We start from the raw sequence: 23207 nt of genomic DNA on the forward strand, positions 1-23207 counted from the left end.
TGAAGTTCTTTTACTTTAATGCTGCATTGTTTTGGAGTTCTTGTATTTTCTACTTGCTGAATAGTTTGATGCATCCGCCAAAACATAAGGAGGCTCAGTGTACTCTATGACCATCCACAGTTCATTGTTGGGAGCCAGCAACTGTGAACACACGTTTGTGCTATTAATGACTTAATGTTCAAATGATTAAGAGGGAAGAATGCATTTGCAAAAGCTTGTAGCAAAGTGGTGGCTACCTTCACTAACAATATGAAGAAAGAGGTCCACAATCCAAAGCCCTTCACCAAAAGAATGCACAAACCTTTTATCCGCAAAAACCTAAACAAATACACAAGCCCAAGGAAATGTCTTTGTTCTTATTTGTGAGAAAGTGCCTGCTAGAAGTTCCAGAGTCCAAAAGATGTGGCTTGAGGCCCGGCAGCTGCCTATTCAGCAGTGATTTAGCAGCTGACAAGGCTGAACCATGTGGCTCAATAGCACTAAAAGGCTCATCCTGTTTAATGGGGTTCCTCTGTGACGCAGACGTGGAGAGGCAACCCCTCCCCTTTAGTTTACTCTGACATATAGCCCTACAGACACACACACCCACGCGCGCACACACACACACACACCCCTTCCCCCCCCCCACACACACACACACCTATCTAATTTGTCTGGCATTAAATACACATAGAAAGACATTTTCCATACACGCGTGCTCATGTGAGGCAGTTTAGAAAGAAACACACATGCACACGCTGCCCTGCCCCTCTAATGAAAAGGCAGGACATTGAGACAATTGTGCAGGGCAAACACTTGTGTAATTGCCGTTGAGAAACGGTCCTTGTCGCAGGCTGTCATCGATTGGTTGTTTGCTCACTTGTGTGGGAGGAGGCCTGAGCAGTTTCGGTCATTACTGGACTGGCCGTGGTAAGACTTTATTACCTTAATGTGGTTCGAGGTTTTTACTCCGGAGAGACAGGAGATTGCCACACTTTACTTGTGGCTTTACTAATAATAAAGTGTTTGCAAGACCTGCTGAGAGAGAGAGAGAGAGAGCAAAAATTGTCAGAAGGTAATCAGTTATTTATGCTAGAGACTCTAAAATTCTTGGCTAACTACTCAAACTCACTGCAGGAAGTCTGGATTGTGATTAAGCACAATGAAGTTGGAGTCATCCAGGCATCATTATGAATGAAGTGCAGGAGTCCAGAAGTGCGTCACTGTGTAGTATACATCCATCCCCAGCAGATGGCCCCGCCTGCAAGTGCTTATTCAGGAGGGGAAGCGGTGACTTACAGGGGAGGGGGTGCCCTTTATTGATCTCATAGTTTGAGATGCAGCATGAAATGAACCATTTTTGGAAACTTTTTTTCAACTATTTATCGCCAGCGGTGCTACTGCATGTCCACCAGTTCACTCTGCCTCTTATTTGATTAATGACATCAATGCAAACTAGTGATGGCAAATGGTCCATATGACTGGTGAATTTTGTGAATGGAGCACTTAGTGACTGAGGAATGACGTCAGCACAAAAGTCGTATCTCTCAGCGGCGAGCCAAGTCCGAACCGAGGGGTCTAGAGGAGGCTTCCCATTGGCTCGCCGTAGCATCACGGCCCATGCGATTGGCTGCCGGCAGATAATTAAACACCTACACAGTCGATGCACAAATCCGAGTGGTGGGATATATAGGCTGGTGGTTGGCGCTTCATGCAACAGAGTCAAGAGTTGTTCTGCAAGTTGAGAGAAAGTCAACTTCTTGTTGTTTTGAACAGAGATTCAGAGAGATTTATATATATTTATTTTTACTGCTGGGTGATTACCATTGAAGGTGAGTGTTGACTTCCTTTATTGTCTCGATCAGTGGGTTGGGGTTGTATTTCGACTCTTTGGCTGTGGGATTAGAAGGGTGACAGCTGTTTGACTGGGTTGATGTGAATGAAATGAGGCTGGTTACCAGAAGCAGAAGATGTTGGGAAGCTCCCGTTTTCCTCTTGGGGACCAAAGACTCAGCCAAGTTGAAAAAAGAGGGAGGAAAGGTAGAAACGATGAGGAAGGAGATTTCCAGAAAAAGCAAAAAAAATAAAATAATAAATTGCTGAGGCGGTGCACTTCTTGAGAAAGAGAAAAATGGGCAGAAGCTACCAGCTCAAAGTGTGCGTGTGTGTTGCAGACAAAATGTGTGTGTGTGTGTGTGTGTGTTAGAGTGCTGGAAGCTCATTACACTAATGCACTGGTCCCTTAGGGAGTTGGCAAGCTTGGAGTAACCCCCCCAGCACCACCACCACCTCTCTTTCACCCCTCCTCTTCCAGCAACTGCTACCTATATTGCAGAGTCTGGGACCCTTGCCTACCTCCCCCCTCCTTTCTGAAACACACACACGTACACACACATTTATGCACACCCAGCTACCTGCAGGCATGTCGCACTCCAGTTCCCGCTGCGAATGACATGAGAGAACTACATGTCCTGTGCTCGCTGCTGGATATTTCGGAACAGTGCGTTTTGATGAACAAGAGTAGAACGCGGGGGGGGTGGCTGCCGTGTGTGTGAGGATGAGGAGACGTGGGAAGAGCTAAGCCAAGTTTGATAGGAACTCAAGGGTGTGGGGGGGGGAGGAAGAAGGGGCTCGGCGAGCAGCAAGTGCATTTGTTACACATGTTGCCTTGTAGATACAACAGTGCGCAAGATGCTGACAAGAGGGTTGGGGTGGGGATGTCTTCCTTCCTGTTGCAGGGGACCATGGTTATGTTGAAGATCTCAGCTTTCCTCGTTGCCTACGCCCTGGTCATCTGCCAGATGTACTGCTCACAAGCCGCCCCTGCCAGGTGAGACACGGCTCTTACGATTTACTTTTTGTTCAGGCGGCTGTCAAGCACTTGCAGTGATTTCTGGATTTAAAAGCAACGATGATATGACAAACAATTGGTTTCCTGGTTTTCAGGAGTTTTTCTCTTTTAAAAAAACTGTAGTCTTAAAAAGTTTTTCTAGTCATTATGTCTTTCTTTTTGAGGAATTATCTGCAGCAACATTAATAGAAGCAGTAAAAGTTGACATACATAAATGTACATGTACAAGTGTTACGTTTTAGTATCAAATGTAAAGCATACTGTAAATTCAGCTACACGGCAAAAACACAAAATCTTATACAGTATTTATTTTCCAGTCTCTAATGCAAATATCTTGGCACACTTGGAAATAAGACAAGCTAAATTATAAGTTATTTTTCAGCAAGATATAGAAGCTTATTTAAAGTCAGTAATTCCCTAATATTGATTTAAAAAAGTAACATTGACTGATTTTTCTTTTTACTTGTAACAGAAAAATGTCTTGTTATAAATTAAATAATCTGCCAGTGGAACTAGTACTTTTAGTCAATACTAAGGAATTGCTAACCTAAAACAATTTCCTATTCTTTGCTGAAAAGTTTCTTGTAAATTAGTTCTCTTATTTAAAGTGTATCAATATATTTCCACAAAAAACTAAACAAAAAGGTACTTGGTAAGATTTTGTGTTTTTGCAGAGCAAGAATACATTCTGACATTTGACATATATTACATTTAAAAGGTTGTTTTACTAATTCATGCAACTTGATAAAATGTAATAGAATAGAGGGTGGTTGATTTAATCACAACCTTGGATGTCTTAGTTGTAGCTAAACATCATGGTGCAAATAAAAGTCATAAAGTTAGGAAAGAAAACCTGAAAAACATGGAATTTGTTGCACAAAATGTTACTGCACATCTATGCCGCTGTTTACATACTATTAATAAAACACAAAAAGAGGAAGTTGTAATTCACTCCTGAGGGAGATAAATGAGATCTATATATCCATACGGAGCTCCATTCCAGCCACTCTCCCGAGCGTTCCTATGAAGCTATTGATTTTGTAATAAATCTAAAGCTTGTTGGAAATCAGCCCCCCTTTCTCAAATGGGGCACTTTCCGCAGATTGTTTCCCCCCCCCCAGCCGATCCCCAACCCCTCCCTAGTGTTGGCCGCGAGCCCTCAAACTCAGGCGTCATTACTCTCCGAGGTGCTGATGTCTCCGCCTCCCCTTCCCATCCATCGTTTTTACCACCACCCCAAGATCTCACCCCAACAAACACACACACGCACCCTGGCATCTCGGGGCGGTCGTGGAGCCGTGTGAACTCTTAGACCTCTTCAAAATGTTCAAAACCAGCTTTTGAGTTACTTAAATGCCCCATGAAATGTGTGACAAATGTCCAGCAGCTCCCTAAGGGGGTTAACTCCTGCCCCACTGACTGCTTGTCCCCTTGTTGTCCCCTGAACCGTCCCATGACAGACCAGGTCTAGAGTCCATGTCAGAACGAGTCACGCTCACGGACTACGAGGCGCGAAGGTTACTGAACGCCATCGTCAAGGAGTTTGTGCAGATGACGGCAGAAGAGATGGAGCAGCAGGCGACCGAGGGAAACAGGTACATCCCATTCTTGTTTCCTCAAATAAAGCTTTAATATTTCCTCACAGCAGAAGCAACTCACAGACGACTCGATTTCTAATGGAATAATGTAGTCGTCTCGATCATCAAGTTAATTTCATTTATATATTACCATGCCTTATTCTGGAGACTTACACAAATAGTGTGGTGGGTTTAAGAACAGATTTGTTCTAGAACTTTCTAGAACATGTTCTAGAATTATTAGACTACATTTTGTTCAGGTGACGACGTGGACAGGTCCTGAACTTGGCTGCTTTCAGCGAAAATGTAAACCGGACAGGTTGTTTTTAGATTGTTCCCACGTTTCACTCTCTGGTTTCATTCTAACACCACTGCTGATGCATCATCATCAGTCAGCTCTAGAGAGGTATGTACTTTTGGCAAAACCATAGGGGGAAAAAAAAAGTTTTTTCTTTCCACAACAAAATACTAAAATGGAGAAATTAAAAAAAAAATCTGTATTCTCTGTCATGACCCTTTATCCCGCATGAAACAAGCCTGGTTTTGACTTTGTGTGAAGGGGTGAAAAACTGCCTGCTGGGCATGTGAAAAGCATATATTCACTTATCAGACCCCCTCCCCCAAAAAAACAAGTGTGCATGATGCCAGTTACAGTTATGGGAAGCTGCATGACTGTGGGAAGTGGATGGATTGTTTTTGTTGGTGTAAAAGATGCAGGATTTGTGGGAGACGGGGTTGGCGCATGACGGGACGGATGACGAGTTCTTTGAATGTTTCAAAAAAGAAAAGCTGGTGGCATGATGATGTATGAGGTTTGAGACGTTCCTGTTCCACTTTTGTTTATGCTGTGACGGCATGAGACAGAAATGCATGTGAGGTCAGAGCAGAGTGCGAGCGGAGGCTAGAGAAAAGACCAAAACGATGATGATTTCTCTTGCATGTTTTCCCTTACCTATGAGTCCTTTTTTTCTCTGCATGTCTTTTTCTGTGTGTCCCCTCCCCAACAGCATGGACAGGCCCCTAACCAAGCGCTGTTCCAACCTCAGCACTTGCGTGCTGGGCAAACTGTCTCAGGAGCTGCACAAGTTGCAGACATTCCCCCGCACGAACGTGGGAGCGGGAACGCCCGGCAAGAAGCGCAGCGCTCCTGAGAAGGACAGCTATGCAAGCTACGGCGAGACGTTTGACAGCATCTAAACCCTTCTTTCTCCTCTCTCTTCTCCTCTCTCTCCCTTTATTTATCCTTTCTTCTTACCTACCCCTTTATCCTGGTTTGCTCTCCGTATTTTTCATCCTGGCAAGTGCATGCTAACTCCTACCGGCTTGTTTGACATGAGAAGAACCTGACTTTTTTCTCTCTTTTTTATGTAGTCTTTCCCGCTTTTTTTCCCTGCTTGTTTTTTTTTTTTTTGGCAGAGAATAATTTGTTCCTTTTATCTCAGACAATCAGACATAATTTACACACCTGTAATTTACAATATCATATATCCATTTCTGTGTAGTGTTATTTGATGGCATCTGATAGACGGATCACTTAATGTAACCATTAATAAATAATCCACTCATGAAGACACCATGTTTGTTGTTCAATAAACGTATTTTTCTACCAGGAAGCCTTAGCTCCTGTTCGTTTTTTAAAGACACACAAAAATTGGGTTGTATGAATACGCGAGAACAAAATTTAAATGAATTAGAGCGTAAATACACTTTAAGACGCCTTGGAAAGGTAAGAAAATAATCCACTTATGAGACACCACTATTGTTGTTCAATAAATGTAGTTTTCTACCAGGAAGCCTTAGCTCATGTTAGTTTTATTTTTTAAAAGGCAAAACATTTGGTTAGCATGAACATAAGCAAAATTAAACAAATTAGAGTGTAAATATATAATAAAATGCTTCAGTACGTCCAAAGGTAAGAAAATAATCCACTATTGACACCAATGTCCTTTATTCAATGAACATATTTTTCTACCAGGAAACCTTAGCTCCTGTTCGTTCCTTGAAGACATAAAAATTGGTCCGTATGAACACGCAAGAACGAAATTAGAGCGTAAATACACTTTAAGACCTCTTGAAATCTAATAAATCATCAATCAGTTCAGAGGTAAGAATATAATCCATTCATGACACAAGATGTTTGTTGCTCTATGAATGTATTTTCTACAAGGAAGCCTTAGCTAATGTAAAAAAACCAAACAAATCATTTTGTATGAACACGTAAGACCGAAATTAAACGAATTAGAGCGTAAATGCACTTTTAAGACGCCTTGAAATCTGTCTGGGAAGTCCTCAGTAAGTCAACAGGTAAGAAAATACATAAGCTGTTAACTTATCTGTCCACTTTTATCAAATTTGTCATACTGTCAGTGTGTTGTGGTGTTAGCTCACGTAAACATAACGTGGTGTCTTCGTGCTAATCTCCCTTTGCTGTCCTGAAGCAGCGTTACAGCACAGAAGCGGGCCTGCAACACGGCCACGTGCGTGACCCACCGCCTGGCCGACTTCCTCAGCCGATCGGGGGGAATAGGCAACAGCAACTTCGTTCCCACCAACGTTGGCGCCAAGGCCTTCGGCAGGCGAAGGAGAAGCACCCAGATGTGAGCGCTATTCATCAACCTTCTGGGAAATGGTAAATACAGTTTTATACAAATTGTATTTTATCGATAAAAGTTTGGCGTTATTGACTTAGGATGTACCTGAATTTCTCTCATTTTCTGTCTTTCAGAGGCGGACACCTGAAAAGAAAAAAGGAAAAAAAAAACACAACATCCTGTGAACAAAAATTCAACACAGCAAAACGCAGATAAATACTAAACTGGCCCTTTATCTTCTCTTTTACATTCTTCCTGGAAAAGAAAGGAGGTTTTGTCCCCGTCATCCATCCTGTTATTAATCTTTTTCTTTTCTTTTTTTTTTTGGCTTTTGGCAAATAACTGAAAAAAAAATTGGGAAAAAAAAGCACTTTACTTTATGTACATGAACAAATGAATTCTTTAAAGTAAAAAAAAAAAAAAAAAACATCCCGATGGTTACTCTTTTTTATACATGAATATTATTGGAAAATAAAATGAAAACAGCAGTGGTCATCACTTTCCTTTTTTCGCCCCACGTTTCACCTCGTTAGAGCACATTTGTAGCACCGACCCCCAGCTGAGATTCATATATTAACATTCCCCCCTTTACGCCGGTAACGATCCTCCCCACACAACGGCTGTTGTCTTGTGCCTTGATGTAGAAAAATTTACATGAACATGATTGTACGGCTTCGTTTCGAGACGGCAAAGAAGAACCCGAGTGAGGATGAGGAGGAGAACGGTGATGGATTCATATTGTAAACAATATTGTGAAAAACAAAAATTTCAGCAAGATTAAAATGTATTTTAGATACACTTTGGTTTGAGGTAATTGTGTTGTTCTTCAAAGCATTTCGTAAACAGATGTAGAGAGAGAGAGAGAGAAAAAAAAAATCACCTGCCACTTATATTTGTACTCATGATGCTGTCATTGATCCCAGAATAAATATGAAAACTATTAACATTTGAGTCAAATTTACAAATACAAACAGTCCGTAGAGAGCAGAAATGACTCATTCCAAACAACCCGGATAAGTTTGGATACATGACAAGAAAAACGGGGAATTGCTGAACAAAAGGCAGCCAAAAAACAGCCACAGCTGGTTCACACATGCAGCAATATTTTAGGCAAAACGTTAAAAAAAAAACCCCACAATTTTCTGCAGGAAGTTTAACATGATGGAAACCTTTTTGGGGGGTTTCACTTGTTGTTACAGCAACACTCCAAAAGATGGCAATCTAATTATCCACACAAAAAGTTTCTGTGCGGATCTACTGATGTGCTTCAAGAGACGAAAGAAGCCTTCCATTCTCCAACACCTCCAGCTGCCTTCTGTAATGTCTTCATAGTTTCACAAATGATCTCAAAATGGGATAGTGTTACGGTTAATTCTGTAAATACCTAAACTTGACTCAGAACATCAACTGTGGTGCATTTGACGGGGTTCACAGCAGCAGGTGATATGTTCCACGCAACACCGAGTAGATTCCCCGTCGTGCAGATAAACATTTCTGTCTTCCTGCCAGTGATTTGGAATAATTTGTTGTGCAGTGTTTTCCATAGAAGTGAAATTAAATGGACCAAATATTGAATCAGTAAAAAAAAGAAAAGAAAAGAAAAGAAAAAGGCCTTTTAGTTTTGGATCTTAAAGCTTCAGGTCACCAAAAAAGCTTCAGGTTTACAGCATCCCTTCCTCCAAGGTACGGGATGTCTACAGTGTTCTTAAAATTTAAAGACATTTCCTGTTTGTTTTTCTGGAGGTTTTATGTGTTCACTGTCTGTAGGGAATATTTCACTCTACTGGTGCATGACTGAAAAAGGGAATTGTATTTTTGTTCAATTTTAGCCTCATGTATTTCATAAAAGCATCAAATATTACTTTTTTCAAATACATTCCATTTTAAATGTAAGCATCGTAAAAGCAGCTGTTTGAAAGAGTTTCTTGCCTGTAGGTGACATTGTATCACTGTGGAACAACACACTGAAATAAATGTCTCAAAGAGTGTTTCACCATCATTTTTTAAAAATTATCTTTATGAAAAGTTGATTATGGATACACTAAACTCAGGCTGTTTCTGCAATCTTTAAGCTACAGTTTATTATTACGGTAACCTTTTTCTAATTTCCACACATTTTGTTCTATGTAACCGATTAATTCAGCCCCTTCAAGGCAGGAGAGGCTAGAAACTACTTTCTATGTTCTTACTGTGCTAAAGCTACCTGTTTACTGTCATTCTCACTTACGCCATCCTAATGGTCTAGTCCAAGTTTCTCCTGGCAGTTTGTTTCTTCATCACATTTGAATTCCAACTAATTGTAATTTAGTTGGAATTGTGATATTTAACCTACAGAGAGCCGTAGAGTCCTAACGGTTCGCTTAAGATAACACTGGCAATTAATTTGACTTTCCAAAATTAGAGAATTTTAAAATCAATTATAAACAAACTCAATAAGTAAAAACAACATTAATAAATTACTCATGCTAATGATGTACAAAATAAACAACTTAGGCCCCAGTATAGTACCTTGTGGGACTCCATGATTTCTAGTGATCTGATTTCACATTCATTAGTTACACACTCTTGAAACTTTAATTAAGATAGGATCCGAGTGTGCTCTACTTCTAAAATTCCATATTTGTCTAATTCTTCACAAATGTTTTTGTCATTGAAGATCTCAAAGTCCTTTGTGTCGATTTGAGCGTCGTCTTTCAGATCATTGCCGTTAATCTGGTCGTTTTGAAGCTGCGTTTACTTTAATGCGACTTTAGAGATGGAAGGCCTAATGAGTACATTCCAAATGGGGGCAAAACGTGCCAAACAGGATAAAGTTGATCCTATCAGGCTGCATGGATGAATGCTAAGCAATGCAACCGAGCAAATAGGGGATATTTGTCACTACTTGCTTCACTTACCAACACACAAGTATCTGTGGCAAAAAAACAAAAGAGTTTTTTGTTAAACATCATACATAAGCTCCAGTGAAATGCGATAAATTGGTGAGAAAGGAAGCAAGTATTGACAATAAAAGGAGTTATTTCATCAATTGGCTGATGAAATAACTCCCAGCTGATGGATTTGTAGGACTAATACGAGAACGTATGTCATTATTGGGGAATGATTATCCCAATTGTTTTCTATCCCCCCTCGAACTTTAAAAAGAAATCCCTGATCTTTCACACTGTCTGCTGCTCCGTCTGCTGGAGAGAGAGCAACTAAGTTCCACATGGAACATTTTTCTGAAATGACAGAAGAGGAAAAATAAAATCTCATCTCCATATACCGGATGATTGAGAGGAGCAGGAGGTTGGGGGGAGCTGATTCTTTGGGTTGGTTCGGTTTTAGGATTCTCTCTCAGCCGTAATCCAACAATCCCACTTTGTAAATGAGAATAGCAGTCCTAATGGCAGACAGCTGCTTTGAATGGGGCCCTTCCAGGCATGAATTAAACAATTCATATCGGAGAGAAACCAAGAAGGGGTCCCTCTGCCCCCATCTTTAAGTGAAAGACATGCCTCTCGTCCGGTTCCCCGAAACCCACACCACAGACCCGCTTCCAAACCGAGGGTTTTGGAAGATGTTTTCCTTTTAAATAATAATTTGATGGTAGGGGAAATAGAGAGTTGAAGGCATGATGCTGCATCTGAGATGGTTTATGTTCCACCGGATTCTGCAACTTAGCACATTACTGGTTCTACTGAGAGGACCATGCTTGGTTCAGACAAATCATTGACCAGCATTTCTTTGTTTTTACAGTGTACAACTTTTCTGCTTTGCTTGTCTTTATTGTGGAACTTATCCACAATAAAGGGTCCCGTTTGGAAAATTTGCATTCAGAAATGAACAGCAATAATTTGGGTTGTTCATGCACACAACATTTCAGCTTAAAACATAGGATGAGCCGTTTCAATGGCAATAGCAACATTTACCAATGGCTCTATGCCAACAGTGACTGCACCGGTTCACTATCAGGAATTTATATAGAGGCCTGCAAGACCCAGCTTTCATTTTGGTCGTCCATTTCCGGTTATCAACACGAAAATTTGCATATTAGCTCTGAGAAAATTTGTAGTTTAGAGCTAAATATTTAGCTTTAAGTTAGTTTTAAAATAAAGATGTCGTTTGCTAGCTAAATGATTAGCTTGTAGCTAAATATTTGGCTTTAAAATCAATGTCTAGATTGCTAATTCTATCAATAAACCTCTCAAGTCATAAAATTAATAAAATTGGTCTGCTGTTGCCAGTATGTTAAAATAGGGCTTATGTGCGGGAAGCTTATAGAGCAAAATGCAGGACTTTTCATGGCGTATTGGTTCTGCGTCTGCAGTGAAGTGGGTTCTGTACCGGTCTGTAGTGGTGAAGAGAGAGCTGGGCCAAAAGGCGAAGTAGATTTGCCTTTTTTTTCCTACCTTTATCTTTGATAGTGACAGAAAAAGAAGGTTTGCACTTACAAGTGAGCAAAATGAGTTTCCTCCAGAGGATCTCTGGACTTTCCCTTAGAGATGGGGCGAGAAGTTCAGTCTTCTGGGAGCGACTCAGAGTAGAGCCACTGCTTCTCCATGTCGAGGGGAGTCAGCTGAGGTGGCTCAGGCATCTGGTTAGGATGCTTCCTGGACGCCTCCCTGGTGAGGTGTTCCAGGCACGTCCCACCATTAGGAGACCCAGAGGAAGACCCAGAACACGCTGGAGGGACTTTGTCTCTCTGCTGACCTGGGAACACCTTGGGATTCCCCTGGAAGAACTGGAACAATCAGCTGGGAAGAGGGAAGTCTGGGTCTTATCTGCCCAGAGCCCAGATAAGCAGAAGATAATGGGATGAATATTAATGTAGTGGGCACACTCTCCCAAAGACTTATGGACTTCTGTATATCTAATTTTAGGAAAGACTCTGAGATGGGGGTTTCTTTTGTGTGTATTTGTGTGTATATTATATATATATATATATATATATATATATATATATATATATATATATATATATATATATATATATATATATGTCCAGGTATTTGATGGGTATAGTTTTGTACAGCTTTGTACCCTCTATCTCAATCTTTCTGCAACAGAACAATTTTGCTGGCTGCAGTCCATTTCAGCTAAGAAACTGAAGTCTAACTCGAAGTGGAACCAGAACCTCTGATTTGTTTTCTGAATGTTTACCTTCGCATTACTGTCCAACAATATATGTGCCATTCTGCTCAGTATATATGAGCTCCTTCTCTCATGTTGGCCAGGAAATGAGGTCAGATTTGTGAGGAAATTAGATGTTTACGTTCACATTTACGCTGGAGCTAATATTTATTGCCCCCCTCTTACGACACACAAGGGTCTTATGTGTGGATGGGAGAGCACGCGAAGCCGTCCACGTCACATAACGGCATAATAATTATTCACTCAAGAGTACGACCATATAAGCTGCATCAGGCCGACGCAGCGGGGTCTTTCATGGAAATTAGAACCAGCCGTCTCTGCCCCCTTTATGCTTTTTTATTTTTCTTCCTCCATTTTTAAAGCCCCCCACTTTTTTCCCCATAAGGTAGTCATTTTCAAGGCTTACGTGAAACCAGAGACTCAGGAGCAGCTGTGGTGAAGGTCCAGAAACAACACCGGGCCGAAACCGACATCCTCTTACCTTCCCTCATCCCTCTTTTTTTTTTAATTTTCTGGGACTAGCTCCTGGGAAGGAAAACACCCTTTCACCGTGTCAGAACTGGGATTTCTTTCTGCTGCCATGGCAGTTTTTTTTTTTCTTCATCCAACTCTCTTTTCAGTCCCTCCCTCTCCTTCTCCTTCTCCCCTCCCTTCCCACTGCTGCCACATCTGGAACCCAGCTCCTCGTGTATTTATGTGGTCTGTTTTGTTTCTTTTCTTTCTTTTTTTCCCCCCAAAAGTATTATTTAAAAGTTCTTTACCTAGTCTTGTTGGCAGCTTCTCTCCATCTGATGAAGTCTGCAATTACATCTCACCATAACAGGTCACTCTGCAATTACATGCTCCACCACAGAATCTTACCCCCACCCCACCACCCTCCTCTGAACTGAACCGCTGCTCATATGGCGGACCGAAATAGAATAGTTTCATGTCTGTTTGGATGGCAGCCCGGCTGAAACTATGCTCCACTGTGACTGACAGTGGGATGTGGACTTTTTCTCCTTAAGAAAAAACCTATAAGGCCAGCTGTGCGCTCAGACTCCGTTCAGTTGCACTCCGGCAGCCGTTGGTGGTGGTTGCTCCAGCTGGGGCTCTAAAACAGGAGACAGAGCTAAATAGAGTTTGAGTCAGAGTGGATAAAAGTGAGCAGAGGGCCCGGCGAGTGCGCGGACAGAAGCACAAACTCTTGACTATGAATCGCAGCGGGAACACCTTGCCGTTCAGTCTCTAGCCAAGACAATGGGTGAGTTTGGTGAACTTTCAGTTTTGCAGACTGTTGGACTGAGCTGAGTTAAAAGTCGAAGCCTTGTTGATAGCTTGAGTAAAACTTCAGTAGTACGACACCGAATATTCCATCAGGTGCCGTCTGATTTATGAAGCACAGCACAGACAGTCTGGAGCCAGTTGCTATGGTAAACTGTGAAGTGTGGCGAGTGTCAGCAATCACACTCTGGCAAATCCTCAGGACAATAACTTAACAGGCAAATTTCTAACCTCATAATAATAATAATAATAATAATAATAATAATAATAATAATAATAATAATAATAATAATAATACATCAAACTTATCGAGTGCTTTTTACGACACTCAAAGACACTTATGCCAGATTGGTAAACATGCAGAACAGACTAGCCACAACTTCACTAAGAAGTTATTTTAACAAAAAACTAAACATTTATCAATTGCTATTCTTTTTTTAAGTAAAATAATCCTTCATCTATCATGTTTCTTTGGGGACTTATCTCGGAAATAACCATTGCTAATTGCCCAACAATGTCTTTTCTGCAGCATGAGTTAAGTATCCATGGGAACCGACTGATGATCTGGTCGATGAGTGGCATTCTCCGTATGACTCTTTTGGTTTTTAGCTTAGACCAGAGGTTAAGTGGCAGACCAACTGATTTCAACACAGAGAGAATGATGCCAGCCGGCGGCACTGCTGATACATGCCTGTTGAATTCATAAACGTTGCTATGGAGATATTAAAAAAACAGGTGTACATAACACCATGTGTACTTCTAGCTCTTTCAAATCTATCCTGAGCGTAGCAGAGTATAGTTGTCTCCTAAACACATGAACTGTTAGCTGCTTGGCTAACAGCTCTGCTGCCCAGCCTCCCCCTTCAAACACATCACATTTTGTGTGTCAACACTTGATTATTTTATTCAGCTAGACTATCTCCTCACCATTTCCAAGTCGTCTTTAATCTACAACAGATCGTGATTATTTCCATCAAAAACCCCCACAGCATGGAGCCAAAAATAAACCAGTTAAAAAGGCGGCTGTGAATACGTCAAAGCAAAACAGTCTTTAAGAATAAATTGGTATTCTTTATTTATTATTATTAAATGACCAAATATCCATCCAAATGAATTATTGATACCAGACTTATTTCTAGGCAAACATTTTGAACTTGTCAGGATTGTTTTAAACTATTCAGCTTCTCTGACTGCTGACTGTTACGTTGGGTTCCCTCTCTGGGTTCGTCGGTGTCTCATAACCTGACTGATATGTAGTCGGCTCTGCACAGTTTCCATGAGAAATAATACACAGTTGCCGTTGGTGATGAGAAGTGAGACAAAAATGAGCATGAAAATAAAGACTGTTTAAGTTTGAAGGTTTTAAAGCTTTAGCCACAGTTGTGCAACGCCTTCAAGAGGCTGAGTCATATTGTATTTTGGAGCGTTAGGAAACTTTTATCAGGACGGCTGCTATTCTGCAAAAAGGTCCTGAGTTTAAGTCCTTTCTGTCTAGAGTTTACATTTTCTCCCTGTGCATGTGTAGTAGTTCTCTTGGTAATGCTTCTTACCGTCCACCATCCATTAACATCCCTCTTAAGTGCATCAGCCACTCTACTGTTATTAAAAGCTCACCTCAAACTACATTCATTGATAAAATATGGGAACCAGTAACTATTTGTAATAAATTACTTAAAGGGGCAGTTTTATGTATTTTCCACATAGTACCATTTTATAGCATAATCAAATAATGATGCTATCTCCATAAAAATGCTTTATATATGAAATATGAGTTAAATGAACTCTGACTTTGTAATTTAAAGCCTTTAAGAAGCTCCTGCTCTTTCTGAAGCTACGTCTTCAGGAAGTCATCACAACATGGCTCCTCTATTAATCCTTTAACAACAATTTTACCAACATTGCACAAAGAAGTAGCTCCTATAATGAGCTTAGCAGATGGGCTGTATCGCCAGGTGTTTGCTAATTGCTGCTGTCTAGTCTGAAGGAGCAGAGTGGGTGAGGGAGAACTGCTCTGTGGAGCTCAGAAGCTTGGAAACTACAGCTACTGAGGTGGAGCTTTGTCCTCGAAGGCGGGGCTATGCTCACCCAGGTGTTATGCTAAGCTGAATGGTTGCCATGGAGATTCAATGATTTCTCAAACATGCATAACAGAATCACAGCAACACTCCAGCTATGTTTTGTTGAGGGATTTACATAATAATATGATGTAAATCTTGAAAAAAGTTTCATAATACTGCCCCTTTAAAGAAAAACAGTTTAAACAGTGTAACACAACTAACCTAACTACAAACTAAACATACAAACTATATAGTAACAAGGACATTTAACTCTTATTAGAGTACTTTTGCCCTTAAAGTACTCTAATAAAGTCTGATTCACAGTCAGACATCAATTTCTGACAGCATTCCTGATGAATCTCAACCCAAAGGCAAAGACCTCAAGTTCATTGAAATTCCTGGGTTTGTGTGCATCTTGCAACTTTTTAAAAAACCCTGCCAGAAATTTTCAACAGAGTTCAGGTCAGGTATCTATGAAGGCCACTGTTGTATCTCGGACTTTGGGGTATGACTGGGGATCACTGTCCAGTTTGAGGGTCCAGCGACACCAACGTTCCAGCTTCCTCGCAGATGGCATAACTTTTTCTCCCCTGATATCTGACCAAAGAACACGATACTGAAGGCATTAGGGTTTTTTCAGCATATTCCATACCGGTCAAGTCTCCTGTTTTTATCGGGGTTTTTTTACCCCATATTATTATTTTCCCATAAATATCCTGTATTGTGCCGCCCGCTCTCACTGTAGTTTCTCTTCCTCCCTGCTCTTACGGTAGCACCACACGGTGACGTTTCCCATGATCTCAAGTCCAAAACATGACAGGTAGGGCATGTCCTTCAAAAGCTCTTTGGTGACAGTGTTCTGATGATGGCTTCCTCTTCCACCCGTGTCCAGGTGTTCCTTTAACTTTACACTTGCGAACTGTTCTTTGAAATTAGGACCTTGGTTCTCTTTTTATATCCCGGTCCTTGTTTGTAGTAGGTGATTGACCTTTCTGGACAATTCTGTTGACTTAGCCATGCTTCTAAGATGTAGCAAAGATATTTCCATCAAAAGTCCAGTTATTTGAGGTTTTCTATCTCAATCTAAACTGATGCAACTAATGAGGTCCTATTTTTAAACAGCAGCTCAGCAGAGATTACATTCATATGGGGAAGAGTTGGATACATTTGAATGAATTCATTTCTTCAGGTTGACGTGCTCACATTATAAATACCTGGTATGAAGAAGTAGTGCTGTCATCCTTTCAGCGTGCCCTCTGTTGTGATTTGAGGGCATCAAATAGCAGATAAACGGCCCCCTCAAGATTTCGCACATCGCTCTCAAGTGGAAAATATTTTATGTTTTTGTTCTGAGTCATGTCGAGGCTGAGCGCCCCAGTAGCAAAAAAAAAAAAGTTTGGAAAGCGGCTGATCTGGTTTGTGTAGGAGTGATGAAAGTTGAGGTGGCGTAAAAACAACAAAGATTTCTGGGAGTCTGAAAGTAATAACGACAACACAGTCGGCATGCATCTTTACGACGGCCTGTCTGTGTGGCTCGGTGGTGCGCGGAAAAGTCTGCGTTTGGCAGCGAGAGACAAATAAAAACATCAAGACGGACTTGTTAGGAAAAGTTTCCAAATGCGTGATGTTTTTGTAATATATTTTCAGTCTTTTAATTCCTCTTTGGCTTTTTGTTCGCTGCATAAGAGGGCAGTCAGCCCCACGGCGAACTGCGATCGCAGCCATCTCTGGGGTTCTACAAGTCATGTTGTCACTATGTCATTACATGTCACACAGCAACACAAAGGACCAAACCAAAGATGTACAAGTAGGCCAAAAACAGAAAAGACATAACATGTGAATCATTTGTCGCCGTTGTTGTTTGTTTCTGTTGTTCCTCAGATCAGTGGTGTGACGGATGGCTCTGAAGCCTCCGAAGAAGGAGGTCCTGACTGAAAAAAAACCAGCTCAGTCCTTTCATTTGGTTGTGCTTGTGTAGATGTTTGGTGGTTTTCCTCCTAGAGTCCGGAGGCAAGGATTCCTCTAGAAGCAGTCGTACAGACCTTGAACTTGACGTTGTTTTTCAATTGGGATTTTATGGGATAAACTAACGGATGTTGGAGAGCTTTAGTAAACAAACAGAATCATGAAGTTCAGAAGTGGTGAGGTTTCAGGCAGGGTTAGTTTATAAAACAGTCTAATTCAATTCTCAATCCATCATGCAACAATGGAAGGAGTTTGGTGCAATGGCGAACCTACCGACATGACCGTCCACCTACGAGGACTTCTGACTGGACAGTTATTGTCTCTGCAGAAGGTGAAAAATGTACTCCAGTTACATACTATAATGCTATAAAGGTTTTTCAAAACATTTTTTGCATTTATTTCAAATGTGATGGACAGAGAGACAAAAAAGGAAGGAGAAGAGAAAAGGAGAAAAGTGGGAAAAGGTTTAAAGGGAAAGGACGTAGGAGAAGGAGTGAGAAATAAGCACAGAGAGAACGCAGGTTAACACGTTTGAAGCTTCTAAACCTGCAGAAAGAGAGAAAACAAAACCGAGAAACCACAACAACAGACAACATATACATATTAATAACAATTATAACAGTTGTACTATTATGTAATTGGAAATTACATAATAGTACAAGGTTTATTTTGCATAATTCTGCTGTTTTTAACCTTTGTAATTTGTGTCCAGTTGGAGGTTTTTCTGTTATGAGATTCTGTTGTACCAGCTAACAATTGGATTATCATGAAAGGTGCAACATCGGAACTCAAACTATACAAGACAACAAGTATTACACTCCAGTCATTTGTGATTTGAAGATCTCAAACACTGATAATGACCAGGATGATTCATACATTCACGATTTATTGTGCTGCCCTGTGACAAAGTCTTCAACAGTTTGTAGAGATATATCCTAAAAGTGGGCTGTAAGTGAAAGATATTTCAGCAATGTATTATTGACTCATTGGGGTTGAATACTAATGCACACCACACTGTTCTGATATTAATTTGTGAAAATAAAGCAAAAACTGTATATCACTTTCCTTCTACTCAACACATTAAATACTTGTGGTTTGATCACAACACATGCTGAAAAGTTCAAGAGGTCTGAATACTTTTAAAAAGCACTGCAGAAGTATGTTGTCGTCAAATAATGCAAAGTGTGCAGTGGCAATGTAAGTGAAAGTGATGCGATTTTTCCTCACAAATTATCCCAGGCCTTCCAAAGAGACGTTGCGTTCTCAAATCAAAAAACATTTTCCTCAACCCAAAGTGCAACTTCAGCATTATGTATTGCTCAAGGTTCAACTTGTTGCAGCAGTACAGTTCAGTTCACACGAGCAAATTACAGTCTGCTGTGATCAAAGCCCAGGACTTTATTTTGTCTAATGACGTGTGGCTGACTTGGGTTTAAATCTGTGACTTTCTTCGCTGCGTTCTCCTCTGCGCCTCCTGGTGCCGAGCCGGGGAGGGCGTGCCACGGTTTAACACGAACCACCACAGGCAGGTGGGGCCCTGGCTGTGCTTGACGTGCTGTTTAATTAGGTCCTCCATCCACGGGGTGGGGAACACTGGGGTTTCCGCTATAAAACGCCTGCCTCTCCGCAGTCTCGCCCCCGCTCTCATTGTCCTGTGACATTAAGAGAGTAGGGAGGGCATTCAATGATGAGCAATGGCTGTCACTGAGGGTGGGACGAGAAGTGTCTTACCACAGCTAAAGCTGGAAACAGGAAGCAGATATTGGTGCCGCAAGTCTGGAATTGGAGGAGTCTGGCAAACACATTAACTGCCGCGTTAATGGTTTAGTTGGTGTCCTTAGCGACAACCTAATTCACTTTTGAGGCTCAGGATATGTATTTTATTCCTTCATTGATTGTTTACACCTGTGGGGTTAACGGATAGAGTTTCCAGCTATCATTGGGTGACATGTGGTGTGAAAGGTTGGCTGCCCTGACAGGAAACAAAAACAACCCAGTGAGTTTGTATTCTATCCAAATTAATCTGGTGTGATTAATTCCAAATGTGGGACCTGAACACCAAACATCATGTCATGGCAGTGGTCATCACCTGGTTAACACTGTCTGGGTGTGGTGATGGAGTCAGACCAGAACACTCAGAGACACATGAAGACAGCTACAAAGCCGGCCTTCTATCACCTCATGAACATTTCTTGAATGAAAGGAATAATGTTCCAACAAGATCTGGAGAAACTCATCCATGTGTTTATCTTTAGTCACATTGATTACTGCAAAAGTGTCTTCACGGGTCTCCCTAAAAAAAACAAACCTAAATAAAACCTTTAGCTGCAGCTGATTCAGAACGCAGCTGCTCGTGTTCTCTCTAGAACCATGAAGATAGAGCACATCACTCGATTTCTAACGATCTTCCACTGGATCCTTATAGCTCAGAGAATAGATTTTGAAATACTTTTGTTAGTTTATGAATCGCTGTGAATGGCTTGGAAACAAATTTGATTAAAGACCTATTGTTGTTGTGGTATCGACTTTCCAGACCACTCAAGTCTTCTGGGTCTAGTCTAGTTTCAAAGACATTTCAATTGTAAGGTCAGGAAACATAAACTTCTCAATGAGTGTCCTTGAATGGCCCAGCCACGGCCCAAGGTTAATTTAAATGGACTATCTCTGGAAAGACTTATAAATGTCCATGTACCAATAGCTAGAGAGGATCTGCAATGCTTGTTGAGACTTCCCCGAGAAGGCCTGAGTTATGATTTCTGCCAAAAGAACTTCAAAAATGTATTAAACGATGGATGTGAGTGTCTATCCCTAGAAGTGCATTATTTTTAGATAGAACATTTTGGAAATGTTTTTTATCTAATGGGCTCATCAGATGAAGGTCAGATTGTTCTTTATCATCACATCATACCATGAAGCCATACATTTAAAACTCTATAATGATGTTTCACTCATCAGTGTAGTGTATATTTGGTGGTGCTTTACTGATAATGACAACCCTGTGACAGCATCCATGACTCAGTGATGACTCTTCAAAGAAGGAAACCCAATTATAGGAGTGCAGGTATAAGTTTTCGTGTGGGTGTGTACCAGTATGGGAGCCACCAAGGAACTGGGAGATCGATCCAAATCAAACTGGTGGAATCTCACCAGCCTTTCTTGTGCTGACCTCTTTCTTTACTCAGTTCTTTTCTTCCTATCTGCATCAACTAATTGCCGGCAGGTCACGGCGTATTGAGCTCCAGTCTTCTTATCGGTCTTTGATGCGTTCGCTATGTACTGTATTTGCTCCGTAGGCCTTGTTGTGGTTCACTGGGAAGATCACGAGAGGAAATTGGAGCTTTAGTTCTTCTCAGCTTTTGTTTGTTGTGAGATTTCCTCCAAAGACTGAAATTCCTCTCGGTCGTCGCTCCCCTCCACTCCGCTCCCCCCATCCTTTTGAAAATGTCCATTGAGAGCACCTAATGGAGTTTTAAGGGGCTACTGCTTCTGCTTCCTCCATGCTTTTCTCATCTAGCGTTGTTTTCTGTTGGCTTAACCTTTCATTGTTTTATTTGACTGGAAGCCTCTGTTCTTCATAACTTCATCTACTGTAAGAAAAGAATGACAAAAAAAATTGTGTCACTCAACATGTAAAAAATTTGAAGTGTTTTCATCTAACATGTGCAAAAAAGAAAGAAAGCATAATTTGCTGTAACTGTGAAGTAGGAAAAGAAGGTTGAACTGTTTAACCTTTGACACTGGCTGTACCTTAGTATGTTCAGCAAACATCCTCAGCTAGAAAAAATATACATGACAACAATGTTCATTCTGATGCTAAACCTTAAAGTTGACTCAGTTCTTGGCAGAGCTGGAGCAGACTGACGAAGTGCAGCGCATCTGCGTTCCGTCATGTTTTTAATTGAAGTTATTATAAATTGCTAGTCAGCTGAAATTAAGAATCTGACTATATTGTTAGTCGACCACTTCATAGATTTATTTTGGTTTCCAACATGACATTGTTCCAATAAAGGCAAAGGGAATATTAATAACTTCACATAACCTAATTTCCTAACCAACCCGTCCAACACAATCAACTGACAATTCCGTTATTATTCAGCATAATTGCAAAATTTTTCAATTTTTGTGTTTTATGATAAGGAACTTCAATCCAGTTAGTTTTAAAAGAATTCCTTGTATATTCTTTAACCTTAAAAAAACTGAGTCACAAATTTTAACCCAAAGTTTGAGTTTTGTCCAATTCACTCCTCTGGGGGAAAAAAAATAACTCAGATGTTATAGTGTGTGTGTTTCCTTTGGATTAACAGTAAAGAAAAGCCCAGCAATCTTCATTGTCCCTCTACAGTTGATGGCCGACAAAACATGAGCAAAAACACTTGAACTGCTTCATAAAAAGATCCTTTGTTAACGTAAGTCCTTCTGCGTATTAAACTCATTACACAGCCGCATACACCAAGCCGTTTCTCTGGATATGCTATCTTAAATGAGACTTGGCAGACTGTTTGCCGGGTCTAATTACGCAGAAAACTTTCTCCAGTGTTTGCTTTTTGTGCCCAAAGAGCAAAGAAAAGCACAGAAAATGTGTTTTTTAAAGCGCCACGTGTGCGCTCGGCCCGCACGTACGGAACATTTCTTGCATACCGTGCTGATATTTACTTATCATGTTGAGCGCATGTGACTCCCATTACTCCTGCGCCTTTAAATCAGTGGTCAGTCAAAGGAAAAGTCCCACCCTGGAGGAAAGATCTGGGCAGGACGTATACCCTCCGCCCATGATTCTTAGTGTTTCTTTCTCTGCGACTTCAAACCCACATACAGACGCAGCCAACCTGACACACTCCCACCTCTTAATGTCAAACAGCTGCAGGGTTGACCTGGGAGGAGCTGCCCTGGTTGTAGAACCCAGGATCATTTCACTCTAAAACCCGTTTCTGAAAACTCAAGCCATCCACTCAAATCAATAATCTCTGGGATCAATACAGGATTATTCCTTTAAGTCTTAGCCACGCGTGAGCAGCGTGAGTCCCGTCTCTACCAGAGATGCAGCAATGACACTACATCAGATAGAAAAAAAAATGCTAGCTGTGTAGCAACCACCTAGAGACCATCTGATCTGAGACCAGATGCAGGTTTGTCGATCGCCTGAAATCCGGGGTCCAATGTTGGGTCAAACTTCAAAAGCTCGCCCACGTAACTCACAATAGTTCCAGAAAACAACACGTTTCTGCTGAGCCTGCCAACAGTCGTGGTGCGATCCAGTGGCGTCAGTCTGTAACTCCTTTCGCCAGCTGTATTGATAAAACATTTTATCAATAGAGCAATATGTCGTTTTATGTGTGCGCTCCCTTCGGTCTGGAAGAGCTGGAGTGTTTTTACTGACTCTGAAAACTGGTGCAACATAGTTGTTCAGTTGCAGCTTTATGGAGTTTTCCCCTGTGTCGTGTGGTTTTATTGCGATATTACGCTGAGTTTGAGTAGCTCCAGTCAAGCAGCTTGGAGAGTTCAGTGCTCTTTCATGGTGCTGTGTATGCACTGCTGTCGCTGTCGTCTCTCAAACCCATCCGCAGAGCCTGGTTGTCCTGCTTTGTTGTGGAAGTTGGAAAAAGCTAAACCCCATATTGGGTTCATTAAAAGTGCTACATGTTTGTTGCAATGGATGTGTGATTCTTGGCTTTATGATCGCTAGAGTGTATAAAAAAAAACAAAAAAAAAAAAACAAAGCAAGCCCAGGCATAAGGGTTTTGCTCCACTGTGTTTTTGGTGATGTAATTATGATCATTTTTAGGTATGGAAT

The 23207-nt window shown here is 41.1% G+C and overlaps 2 protein-coding genes across 5 annotated transcripts in view; both read left to right on the top strand.

Moving 5' to 3' along the window:
- Positions 1-1659: 1659 nt before the first annotated feature.
- On the top strand, positions 1660-7796 carry LOC103461098 (calcitonin gene-related peptide 1-like). Of its 4 annotated transcripts, none has more exons than XM_008403430.2 (5): positions 1660-1811; positions 2718-2809; positions 4291-4425; positions 6849-7036; positions 7133-7796. In XM_008403430.2, the coding sequence occupies exons 2-4, from the start codon at positions 2724-2726 to the stop codon at positions 7006-7008; spliced, it is 381 nt and encodes a 126-aa protein (XP_008401652.1). In that variant the 5' UTR covers positions 1660-1811; positions 2718-2723; the 3' UTR covers positions 7009-7036; positions 7133-7796. The 4 variants fall into 4 exon arrangements, with proteins under 4 accessions (XP_008401652.1, XP_008401650.2, XP_008401651.1 ...); XM_008403428.3 differs by having other exon boundaries at positions 1705-1811; positions 6846-7036; XM_008403429.3 differs by lacking the exons at positions 6849-7036; positions 7133-7796 and adding an exon at positions 5415-5983 and having other exon boundaries at positions 1705-1811.
- A 5066-nt stretch (positions 7797-12862) lies between these two features.
- Positions 12863-23207, top strand: part of insc (INSC spindle orientation adaptor protein) — a 61844-nt gene continuing 51499 nt past the window's right edge. The window contains exon 1 of the mRNA XM_008410812.3: positions 12863-13374. The gene's annotated coding sequence lies outside the window, so the exon portion shown is untranslated. The remainder of the gene's footprint in view (positions 13375-23207) is intronic.

The sequence above is a fragment of the Poecilia reticulata genome, chromosome 6 (assembly GCF_904066995.2).
Source record: "Poecilia reticulata chromosome 6, P_reticulata-male-v2, whole genome shotgun sequence".
In the NCBI taxonomy this organism is placed as follows: Eukaryota; Metazoa; Chordata; class Actinopteri; order Cyprinodontiformes; family Poeciliidae; genus Poecilia; species Poecilia reticulata.